General features: G+C 31.2%; 1 protein-coding gene across 6 annotated transcripts in view; it reads right to left on the bottom strand.

Moving 5' to 3' along the window:
* STXBP5L (syntaxin binding protein 5L) overlaps positions 1-13,435 on the bottom strand; it is a 415,834-nt gene that overhangs the window by 202,279 nt on the left and 200,120 nt on the right. For all 6 annotated transcript variants that reach the window (XM_044251475.1, XM_044251473.1, XM_044251477.1 and 3 more), the window contains exon 8: positions 1,678-1,761. In XM_044251475.1, coding sequence (XP_044107410.1) covers positions 1,678-1,761 — 84 coding nt within the window. The remainder of the gene's footprint in view (positions 1-1,677; positions 1,762-13,435) is intronic.

The following is a 13,435-nucleotide window of genomic DNA, read 5'->3' as shown; positions in this document are numbered from 1 at the left end:
TTTACAGTGTTTTAGGCCGCAAAATAAGTAGTTGAGGGGCACCTGGGTGGCTCAGTGGGTTAAGCCTCTGCCTTGGGCTCAGGTCATGATCTCAGGTTTCTGGGATGGAGCCCCTTATCGGGCTCTCTGCTCAGCGGGAGACTTGCCTGCCTCTCTGCAAACTACTTGTGATTTCTCTCTCTGTCAAATAAATTAATTAAAAAAGAAGAATAAGAAGTATTTTGGGCATCTGTGGGTTAAAGCCTCTGCCTTCAACTTATGTCATGATCCCAGGATTCTGGGATGGAGCCCTGCATCGGACTCTCTGCTCAGCAGGGAACCTGCTTCTCTGCCTACTTGTGATCTTTCTCTGTCAAATAAATAAATAAAACCTTTAAAAACAAAAAACTAGTTGTTTTGTCATTTTCTCTGTATGTCCTTTTTAGAAGACCTACTCTTTCCAATTGGTTATTCAGATAATATTTGTACTCTTATCTAGTTACTAGTCTTAAGAGAGGAAGCAATATCTAATATCATCTTTGTATTTTGTATTTTAATAAAAGAAAAATCTAGCTTAGCTCCCTAGGACCTTCTTTCCTTATGATTCAAGATGCCCTAGAAGTTGATCACAAAGAGCATAATTATAAGACATCACCTGCCAGAGTATTTTCCACCAGTCATTACCAGATTATCCAATTGCTGTATCATTTACCACCGAACTCTTTCTCACTACAAGAAGTATCTTGTATATACCATAAAATCTTAGTTTCCCAGAACTCTTAAGAAATGAATTGGGGGTGCGTATACTTATGAGATATCCAAAGGCATATATCTTTAAGCACCAAAACTTAAAAATGCAACTGTTATGAGGGTTGGGAGGTAGCACACAAAAAAATGTGTTTTTAAAAAATTTTTTCTTCCTATTATATCAGTGGTGCCTTAAATTCTTCTGCATTCTTCTCATATAAGTGCAGGTGATACCAGATAATGATTATTGGCCTGTATTTTCTTCCTATCTCTCCTTACTCTACCATTTTTTAAATTGAATTAAGAGTTTACATTATCACATTCCCAAAATTACAAGAGGTAATTATGCTTTTTCACTTTTTGCCCCAGTCTATCTTCACATTAACTTCCTCTGAATAGGGAAATCCTTAATGGCCTAGAATCAATCTTTGAACAACTAAAGTAAAAACCTAATTAAATCTCAACTATGTACAATAAAACTCACTTTAAGATCTTACCCTTGTTATTAAGGTTTACTATTTACAAAATCAATATTTATTCTGAGAAGGCAAGTATTATATGATAAGGCCTTTCGAACTGACCTCTTAAGTTTTCTGTTACAGAAAAAGAATTTTGTAAGAAAGGTGTGAATAGTGTCTTTAAAGATTTTAAGGACGAGGCAAGACATAATAACCATATAACCTAACGTAAGCAAAAGGAGAGGTAATAAGCACCAATGTAAATTAAGATGCCAAAAAGGACCCCAAAATAGTCAATCAAGGCAGAATTCTCATTCAGGAGAACAATCCAGAGTTGGAACCAGGGCAAATGCCAGCAGGTAATATGAAACACTGGGTCGGACCCGAACAGTTACCCAATGTTAAAAATATTTGTAACATACAAAGCTTATAAGTAGAAAACAGGTACAAAGTCATAATATTCTTTTCAAATATTTCAGTAGAAGTGACTTACCTCATCATAATAAACTCTTAGTTCTGCTCTTTTAGATTTCAAGTCCCAGAATACTACAGTACCATTTTCATAACCTATCAGCAGCTGGAAAACATTAGAATAATCATTTTTATAATTCTAACATTAATTTTAACTTGTTCCAAATAAAGTTTAATGTTAATACAATAAAGTAAAATCATATTGTAAAATACAATTATATTTAGAATGCCAATTTTTCCAGAACCTGAATATAGATTTCCTACATATAAAAAAATGGCAAATAAACTCTACTTCAATAAATATTTCCCAATGAAATCATCCTCATTCCCAATTTTCAAGAGAAATTGAGGAAATGTGTGTGTGTGTGTGTATACACATATGTACGTAAAAATAAATAAGAAAATTGGAACAAAAGAAAAATGGGATAGAAAATGAAGATGAAATAAAGGATGAAATGGGATAACTTTAATAACCAATGTATATGCAATTCAGTCCTATGCATTTAAAAAATATGGCATACATTTGGCTTATTTCTTTATACTAAAATCCTATTTTCTCTTTGACTTATGTCAGTATATTAAACTGGTGATTTATGAACCCTCAGAAGTGGATAAGGTATTCTAGAGATTTGCATCATTAAAAATGGTTATTTATTTATAAATCAATAAATAAGACAACAAAATACTTGGGTTCATTTTAAAATAGAAGTATTTGAGAGCAGATAATGATTAATAGATAATCATATTCAAGATTCACTCAGTTAAATACTGCTAGCCATGTAGATGATTTTTATTATCATATAATTCTGAGTTATATTTGTAGTTATATTTTATTAAATTTACTATATCATTAGTTTAAAAACACAGGAAGGATAAAAAGAGTCCAGTGTTCAAATAATGATAATATTGCCCATGAATCTGCCTTAAGATGATTTTCCTGAAATCCATTAGTAGTATTTCTCTGATGAAAATTCCTACACAATGCATAAAAATGTTCCAATAATTCCAAAACACTAGTGGTAAAAATAGAAAATAGACAGTGGCAACTGAACATAATAAAATAAAATAAAATAAAATAAGAAAAATTTACTCCTAAAAAGAAATAAAACAAAACAAAATAAAATTGATGTTTAAAACTTCAAAAAAAAAAAAAGGTATGGGTATTAAAGGTATTAAGGTATTAAAAAAAAAAGAAAAAGAAAATTGTGTGGTGGTTGTAAGCTACTCCTATATAGCATCCTGAGACCTAATCATTTACCTGAACATTTTATATATAACAGAACACAAAAATTGACAAAAACAAATGAACTAGTTTTAAAAGAAAATTTAAAAATTCCAGCTAACAGGTCATGAAATCAATGTATATTTTTTGAAGTTTTAACATATTTAAAGATTTTATTTTTACTATTTTTTATCTTTATTTTTTAACTAAAACATTTTTTAAGTATAGTTGATCCAGAATGTTACATTAGTTTCAGATGTATAACATAGTGATTCAACTTCTATGTTATTATGTGCTCACCATAAATGTAGCCACCATCTGCCACCATACAACTTTATTATAGTATCATCCCTGGGACTTATTCATTCAATAACTAGAAGACTGTATCTTCCACTTCCCATCACCCATTTTGCCCATTCCCTACCTTTCTCCTCTCTGGCAACCATCAATTTGTTCTCTGTACTTACAGATTCTGTTTTTTTGTTTATTCATTTGATTTTTTAGATTCCACATATAAGTAAAATCATATTTGTCTTTTCTAATATGATTCATTTAGCACAATACCCTCTAGGTCTATCCAAGTTGCCCCAAACGTAACACTCTCCTTTTTTATGACTGCATAATGTCCCATTAAGAAATTCCACATCTTCTTTATCCTTTTGTGTACTGATGGGCCCTTAGGTTTCTTCAGTATCTTGGCTATTGTCAATAATATTGCAATAAACATAGGGGTGCATCTATCTTTTTGAATTAATGTTTTTGTTTTCTTTGGGTAAATACCCAGAGTGGAATTATTGAATCCTATTAGTATTTCTATTTTTAATTTTCAAGGGTAACCTACTGAATGGGAGAAGATATTTTCAAATGATATATCTGATAAGGGGTTAATATCCAAAATATATAAAGAACTTACAACTCAACACCAAAAAACAATCTGATTAAGAGGTACCTGGGTGGTTCAATAATTAAGTGTCTGCCTTTGGCTCAAGTCATAATCTTAGGATCCTGGGATCGAGCCCCATGACAGGCTCCCTGCCCAGTGGGGAGTCTGCTTCTCCCTCTCCTTTTGTTCCTCCCCCCTTCTCATGCTCTCTCTTATTCCAAATAAATAATTTTTTTTAAAAGCACAATAATCCAATTGAGAATAGGCAGAGGACTTAGACATTATCTCAGAAAAGACATACAGATAGCCAACAGACACATAAGATAGTCAACATCACCAGTCATCAGGGAAATGCAAATCAAAACCACAATGAGATATCACCTTACACCTGTCAGAATGGCTGAAATAGAAGTTTCATCATTAAATCACATACAATTTGAAAATTGATTTGACAAAAAAATTGAGCTTCTTTACATACTAAATTAAATGGCATAATCACTTGCTAAATTCAAAGTCAAAATTTAGTGTAAACTTTAAAAATATTTGTTAAAATTTATATAATGTCATAAATACTGTAGTAAGATGCATTTTAACTTCAAATCAGCTCTTTTTACATACTAGAGAAAATGATGTATCATTAAACCAGTTCCTATGGAATCCAAGGAGAGGAGATCTGTAAGTCCAAAAAGTTTGGAAAATCTCACTTAGCAAGAGAATGAATAATATGACCTTTCAAAATTTGAGCCCTAAGATGTAAAGAAGTAATAATCTAAAATGCTATTATATTTTTTCATAGAAACATCTGAAAAATAAAACTTGCTTTGTTTATAAAACACTAGTAATAACTACAGTAAATAACAAAATATAAACTATATAACCTCAAAATGTAAGTTATTGAGATAGCTATACAACACTATGATATAGGAAGTATGAAAAAATATTAGAATCACTTAGGGAATTGAGAAAGAGAAAAGAAATTCCTGAAATCTAGGAGACATCTGACAAGATTACTCTGTGACTATGATAAGACAAAAACAAAATCATGCTGCAATCATGTCCAACCACAACAAAACATGAGTATCACCTAGGTCACAAAAATATATTATATATTACATATGTTTATATATAATTATATATTATATTCTTATATAATACATATATATAATTTTTAAAATTTATCTCTCACAATAGAATTTAAGTACTGTGAAGGCAAAGAAGTAAGGTGACTTCCTGATTACTATATCATCAGGACCTGGAACAGTATCTAAAGAAAATAAGTACCTGATAAATATCTGTTAAATTAATTATTAAACACCACAAAATCAAAATCACAGATACATATTTCCTAACAACTATGAAATAAAATTTGAAGTCACTAACAAAAATATTTTGGAACCTAAAAAATATATTCTAAGTAATTATGGTCAAAGAAGAAATTATACTGAAAAGTATGAAACAGAACTAAATAAAAATTCCTTATATTAAAATTTGTGGGATACAGATTTAACTTCAGCAAGAGGGAAATTTATTATTTTATAAAAGCATATGAAAAGAAAAAAATTTAAATAAATTTCTTTTATCAGGAATAGGTATTTAATTTTTAATAAATATTTTTTATTGAAGACTACATAGAGAAAAGCACACAAACTGTGGATGTCTTTAGCAAATTATGAAGTTGAATATACCTGTGAAAATTCTACTTGGATCAAAAAATATAATAGAAAATCAAGGAATAGAAAAAAACAATCCAAGATACTCAGAAGCCAATTTCATACCCTTAACCAATCAACATTTCCATCTGCTTTTTATCTTCTCTTTTAAAGACTTTTAACTATAGGTTATTTGTATCTGTTTTTACATTTTATGAGTAGAATTATATATAACGTATCCTTTTCTGTCCTGCTCCTATTTCTAATCATGGCATTTATAGCAATAATTCATTCACTTTTATTATTGTAATTGTATTTCATTGTTTGGGTAGGACAATACCATAATTTATTTATTTTATGGGTAATATAATAACATTACTGTAAACAAATTTGTATATGTCTTTTAGAGAATATATATATGAATTTCTGTCAGGCATACACTGATTCATGGGGTAAGAGTATGTTTAACTTTAATAGATACTGCCAAACAGTTTTCCAAAGTGGTTGTACCAATTTTGATTTCCATAAGCTGCACATCAAAGCCCCAATTCCTTTCCATCTTTTTAAAATAATTAATATTGTTAATATTAATAATTCATATTTTTAACTCCAATGTTAAATTGGAGTATGATAGAAATCTTTGTCTTATTTCAGAATGTAGAAGGAAAGCTTATTAATTCATCATTAAGGAGGGTATTTTCATAGTTCTGGGTAATTAAGTTCAGATTAACAAAGTTCCTTTCTTCTAGTGTAACAAGAAATTTTTATCACAAAGGGAAGTTGATTTTTGTCAAACACTTTTCTATCTTTTTATCGTTAAACACTTTTTTCTCTATATTTGTAAATAAGAAAATTCCACTGATTTTTAAAAATTATTTAAATTCAAATAAAATTTAAATTTAAATTGCATATAGTACAATATTGGTTTTGGGATAGAATTCAGTAATTCGTCACTTATATACAATTTACATACTTACATACAGTGCTCATCATAACAAGTGCCCTCCTTAATAGTTATCATCCATCTAGCCAATCCCCCACACCACCTCCCTCCATCAACCCTCAGCTTATTCTCTATTGTTGAGAGTCCCTCAAGGTTTCATTCACTCCCTTCTATCTGTTGGGAGATTTTTTTTTTTATTACTGATTCAATTTCTTTGTTTTTTTTTTATCAGTCTGTTCAAATTTTCTATTTCTTCCTGTTTCAGTTTTGGTAGTTTGTATGTTTCTAGGAATTTACCCATTTCTTCCAGATTGACCAATTTGTTGGCATATAATTTTTCACAATATTCTCTTGGATTTCTGTGGTGTTGTTTGTGATTTCTGCTCTTTCATTGGTGATTTTATTTATCTGGACCCTTTATCTTTTCTTTTTGTTAAGTCTGGCTAGGGGTTTATCAAATTAATGATTCATCTGAAGAACCAGCTCTTAGTTTTGTTGATATGTTCTAATGATTCTTTTGCTTCTACATCATTTATTTCTCCTCTAATCTCTATTATTTTCATTCTGCTGGATTTAGGCTTTATTTGCTGTTCCTCTTCTAGCTCCTTTAGGTGTAAGGTTATATCATATATTTGAGACTTTTCTTGTTTCTTGAGGTAGGCTTCTATTGCAATATACTTCCTCCTTAGGATTGCCTTTGCTGCATCCTAAAGGTTTTGGACTGTTGTGTTTTCATTTTCATTTGTTTCCATGTGTTCTTTTATTTGATCTTAAATATCCTAGTTAACCCATTCAATCTGTAGTAGGATGTTCTTTAACCCTCATGTATTTGTGGTCTTTTCAAGTTTTCTTGTGGTTGCCTTCAAGTTTCATAGTGTTGTCTGAAAATACGTATGGTATGGCCACAATTTTTTTACTTGTTGAGGCCTGATTTGTCACCTATTAGGTGATCTATTCTGGAGAATGTTCTGCTTGCTCTCAAAAAGAATGTGTATTCTGCTGCTTTAGGATGAAATGTTCTGAATGTATCTCTTAAGTCCATCTGGTCCAGTACATCATTCAAAGCATTGTTTTCTGTTGATTTTCTGCTTAAGATGATCTGTCCATTGATGTAAGTGGGGTGTTAAAGTTCCCTACTACTATTCTATTATTATCAATGAGTTTCTTTATGCTTATTATTAATTGATTTATATATTTGGATGCTACAAAGTTGGGGGCAGAAGTATTCATAATTATTAGACCTTTAAGATATAATGGCCTTCCTTGTTTCTTGCTACATACAGTTTTTGTTTTAAAATCTAGTTTGTCTGATGTAGGTATGACTAAGCCAGCTTTCTTTTGATATCCATTAATATGATTTATGGTTCTCTATCCCCTCACATTCCATCAACAGGTGTTTTAAAGTCTAAAATGAATTTCTTGTAGGCAACACATAAGTAGATCTTGTTTTTTTTAATCCATTCTGATACCCTTTGTCTTTAGTTTAGAGCATTTCATCCATTTATGTTCAGAGTGATTATTGAAAGATATGAATTTAGTGCTACTGTTTTACCTGTAAAGTTGGTGTTTCTGGTGATTTTCTCTATTCCTTTCTATTCTTTGTTACTTTTGGTCTTTTTAAGAGTTTTTGGTCTTTTTAAGAGTCCCCTTTAATATTTCTTGCCAGGAAGATTTAGTGTTCACAAACTCCTTTAGTTTTTGTTTGTCTGGGAAACTCTCTCTGTCCTATTCTGAATGACAGCCTTGCTGGATGAAGTATTCTTGGCTAAATATTTTTCCCATTCAGCACATTGACTATATCCACTGATTTTGAAAAGTCAATTTTGTATTCCTGGGAAGCATGCAAAGTGGTTGTATTCCTTTTGTCTTCTTTGATTATTGATCAGACTTGCCAAAGATGCATCAGTTTTATTAGTATTTTTTAAAAGATTATTTTAGAGAGAGAAAGAGTACAAGGGGAAAGGGGCAGAAGAAGAAGAAGAAGGGAAGTAGACTCTACACTGAGGATGGGTCCCAATGCAGGGCTTGATCTCATGACCCTAAGATCATGATTTGAGCTGAAACCAAGACTTGGACACTTAATTGAGTCACCCAGGTTCCTAAGTTTTATTAGTATTTTTACAGAATTTTTTTTGTTTTTGCTAATGTACAATATTTTTCTTTTCTATTTCTTTTACTGTTTGCTGTCTTTATTTTGCATTAGATTTCTCTAGAGAAATAGAACCAATAGGATGTATCTAAACAGAAAGAAATTTATTATAAGAAGTTGGCTCAGGGGATTGCAAAGGCTGACTAGTCCCTGAATCTGCAGGACTAGCTGGCAAGCTGGAAATCAATAATGTAGTTTTAGTCTGAGTATAAAGTCATGAGAACTAGAAGAATCAATGGTGTAATCTCAATCTGAAGGCCATCAGGCTCCAGATCCTGGAAGAGCTCATGTTTCAGTTCAAGGCCAGGGACAGGAAAAAGCTGATGTCCCAGTTTAAAGCAGTCAGCCTATTTTAACTTGAAGGAAGGTCAGCCTTTTTATCCTATTCAGGCAACTGATTAGATGAGGCCCACCCACAATAGGGAGAGCAATCTACTTCACTCAGTCTACTTATTTAAATGTTAATCTCATCCAGAACATCCTCACAGAAACTCCCAGAATAATATTTGAACAAATCTCTGAGCACCCCACAGTTTAGCTCATGTTAACACATAAAATTAACCATCATATCTTTATTATCTTTCTTTTAGTTTCTTTGAGTTTAATTCACTATTTTTCTATTTTTACACTAAGATCATTGATTTACAGTTTTTCACTTTAAAAAATCATAACAAAAGGTATATATTTCCCTCTAGGCACAGCTTTAGCTATATTCCACAAGTTTTGACATATCATAGTTCTTCTATAATTTAACCTAAAATATATTCTAACTTTGATACTGATTTCTTCTTTCACATATGTTATACAGAAGTGTAGCAGTTAATTACTAAGCATTTAGGAAACTTCCTATTTATATTTTGCTAACAATCTTGCTAAATTCTCCAGAGGTTAGAGGATATATTGAATATTGTTATAATCCCAAAGAAATTTGTTCAAAAAAATTTGAACAAGGAAATTTGTTCAAACAGGATTTATGTTCAACGAATGTACAATTTTGGTAAAAACTCCATGTACACTAGAAAATAATGTATGATATGCAGGTATTTGGTGTAATGTACTATACATGTCAATTATTTTCTTTATGCTCACTAATTACTTCTTTATTTGCTTATTTTTGCTTCCTATGTTTGTGGTGGTATTAGGAAGTAGAAGCTTTGGCTTTGATCTTAAAGGTTGAACCCTAAAGAAAATGAGCAATACCCTTATGAAAGAGACTCTACAAAGCTCTATTTCCCTTTTTACAGTGTGAATACACACTGAGAAGATGGCCATCTAGAATATCGACCCTCACTATACACCAAATCTGCTGGTGCCTTAATCTTGCCTTTCTCAGCTTCAGAACTATGAGAAATAATTGTCATTTAAGTCATCTAGTCTATGGTATTTTGTTATAGCAACCTGAACCAAGGCATCTACTTTGTTTGATATTAGTATAGCTACAACAGTTTTTTTGTTTGTTTGTTTTTGCTTAGGGTAAACACACTGTATCTTTTCCTATCCTTTTACATTCAACTTTTCTATAACCTTAAGTTTAAAATGTGTCTCTTGTAACAATATGTTATTTTAACACAGTCTGAAAATCACTATCTTTAGACTATTTGTTCACATGTAACATAATTGCTGTCATACTTTAGAGCAAATCTATTTACTTGTATTATATTTGCCCTATCTATTTAATGTTATTTTTTCCATTGTTGTTTTCTTTTGGGTTAATAATTTTTGTTATCTTAGTTCCCTATTAACTTACCCATTATACTTATATTTATTATTCTTTTAGTATTAACCACATGAATATAAAATGTTTTTATGACTTATTAAACTATAATGTAAATTAGTACTTGTGTTACTTTTTGGACGCTAGAAGAACCTTGGAACTTTAATTCAACAGACTTTATCCCAACTTTTGACCAATTTTTAACTTAAATATATATTATTTTTCATTGTATTACACTCCCAGAAGTAATTATTTTTATAAAATATTCCCTAGACTTACATAATTCTTTATTCCTCCTACATCTTTGTTCTTTTATAATCAATTTCATTCCCATAAAGAATTACAGTTTTTTAACAAGAGCAGATATGCTATTTATTATTGCAAATTATGTTGGGTTGCTATAATTTCATGATATATTTTTTTAAGATTTTATTTATTTGACAGACAGATCACAAGTAGGCAGAGAGGCAAGCAGAGAGAGAGAGAGAGAGAGAGAGAGAGAGGAGGAAGCAGGCTCCCCATGGAGCATAGAGCCCGACATGGTGCTCGATCCCAGGACCCTGGGATCATGACCTGAGGCGAAGGCAGAGGCTTAACCCACTGAGCTACCCAGGCGCCCCTCATGACGTGTTTTTTAAGGGTGTTCTTGTAGAGCATAGAATTCTGTGTAGGCTTTTTTTCTGTAGGTGATTTTTTTTCTGTCAGTACCTTAACATGCTCATTGAATTATCTTCACATTTCCTATTTTTCTGTTAAGATGTGTGATGTTAGTCTTATTTTTTTCTATACTCTGCTTTTAGGATTATTCTCTTTGTCTTTGATATGTCTAGGTGAAATTTACTCTTTGTTAAGTTTGCTTTGAGTCTATAGTATATATTTTTTGTATGTCATCAGTTTGAAAAATTATCATCCATTCATTCTTCAAATATTGCTCTGTCACATTCTCTTTTTTCTTCCTCTGGGACTCCAATTCATATATATTCCACGTTTCATTATGTCCTAAATTATCTTCATCCTTTTGGCTTACCATGTTTTCATTTGAATATTTTCTTCTGACTTAAATCCCAGGTCACTAATTCTCTCTTCTTCTGTTTATAATCAGTTATTTTGTTTTCAGCTACACTTTTCATTTTTCTGCTAAAACCTCTATCATTTTTATTTATTAAACATTTCAATTATACTTATTTTAAAGTCCACATTTGGTAACTGCTATTTGAATTTCCTGTTGGTCTATCTCTACTTAGTCTGTTCTCTTGGTTTCTGGTGAATTCTGATCATTCTGATCATTTTATATACCATGTTATTTTTACTTTCAGTATAGAAGTTAAGTGTGGGAGAAATATAGTGATAAATAAAGGCTCTGGGTGATGTTTTATTCTTCCATAAAGAATTTTTAAAAAATTTTATCAGTCAGTTAAACTAAGGTAGATCAACTTAATCCCAAAAGGATTCAGATAATGTTAAGAAAAATTTCAGTTATTTAAAGGACTAGTTTATTTCTGGTTCAACCTTATTTGTAGGGTAAATCCCTTTGGAGTCACACTGAAAGCTTAGAGTGACTATCAGAGACTTTTATTTTTGGCTTGCCCTGAACTCCTTTCCTTACTCACACTACTCTTCTGCCCATAAAACTAGAGAAAACTCTGCTTATCCTCTCAGCCAATAACTTTGGTTACTTAATATCTTAACGTTCTTTTCAATTAGGAAAATACCTAGAAGGGAAAATTGTGACAAGTGTTTCTGGGTTTCTTTCTGTGGAATCAAGAGCTTACAAATGTTCACTGCCTTGGTCACTCTCTGGTGCCCTCAAACAGATTTTCAAAAATATTTTGTCTAGATTTTGTAGTTCTCCCAGTGGTAGGACTGATCTGAAATAAGATAGCCTTCCATTAACAAAAGTGGAATTACTGTGGATGTTAAACTGTATTCAAAGACATTTTCAGCATTGATGGAGATGATCACATTTTTTTCCTTAGATCTGTTAATGACAAACTGTATTGATGGATTTTTCTCATAGTAACTATCCTTGCAATGCTTGAATAAAACACCATTTATCAGTGTTTTGTTTTTGAATATGATTTTGGAGACTGTGTCCTATAAGATATTTTACTTAAGACTTTTTCACTGATATTAATAAATTCAATAAATTCATGTTTTCCTCTGTGCAACTTTTTTCAGGCTTAGTTATAACTTATAAAATAAAAACAAGTTTAATATTTTCCTTTCTTAAACTACTCAGAACAGAGGATGGTAAGTTTTTCTCTAAAGGACCAAAGAGTAAATATTTTACACTTTCTAGACTATACAAAATCAAAAAAGAAACAAAACCAAAAATAATTTATTTACAATAACAGGAAATAAGCCAGATTTGTCCCATAGGCAATAGTGGCAATCCCTGCTTTAGAATAGTTGATGTAGCATTGTATTATAATAGTACTTTGAAATTTAGTAAAATTTCCTTGTAAAACCACCTGGGACTGGTACTTTTATTTGTGCATAGTAATTAAATAACTTCCTCATTTTCTTAAACTTTCTCTCTTTATTAGTGTCAATGATGATAAATTTATTTCTCTGGGAAATTACCAAATTTACCTATGCTTTTAAATGTATCTGTTAGAGTTGTGTAAAATAGTTTAATTTGGATGTTTAAAAATTTCCTTAGTTTTAGTATATTTCTTCTTGTTTTGTGTATCATTTGTGTAACTTTGCTTTCCCCTGCTTTTCTTAATGAGGTCAGATAGTAGTTTGCATTTTTTGTTTATATTCTGTGCAAAGAACCAGCATATTGATTAATTTATAAGACAGCTTAAAAATGGGAGAACTTGGGGTGCCTGGGTGGCTCAGTGGGTTAAAGCCTCTGACTTTGGCTCAGATCATGACCTCAGGGTCCTGGGATCGAGCCCCTGCATCGGGCTCTCTGCTCAGTGGGGGGCCTGCTTCTTCCTCTCTCTGCCTGCCTGTCTGCCTACTTGTGATCGCTGTCAAATAAATGAATATAATCTTTAAAAAAAAATGGGAGAACTCCCTAAGTTCCCCTTTTATCTTTATATTTCCTTCTTGCTCCTTTTTGTTTATTTTCTTGTTATTTTCCTAGTTTTTTTGTTTCATATTGAATTTATTTAAATTTCTAAATTTTATTCACATAAGTATTAAATGCTATGTATTATTTTATAATTGTTTTTATTTCACAGAAATTTTATTTCATAATTCATATGTAGTA

Source organism: Neovison vison, chromosome 6 (assembly GCF_020171115.1).
Source record: "Neovison vison isolate M4711 chromosome 6, ASM_NN_V1, whole genome shotgun sequence".
Classification (NCBI taxonomy): Eukaryota; Metazoa; Chordata; class Mammalia; order Carnivora; family Mustelidae; genus Neogale; species Neogale vison.
Note: the sequence above shows the minus strand (reverse complement) of the source record. Positions and strands in the feature narration are given on the sequence as shown.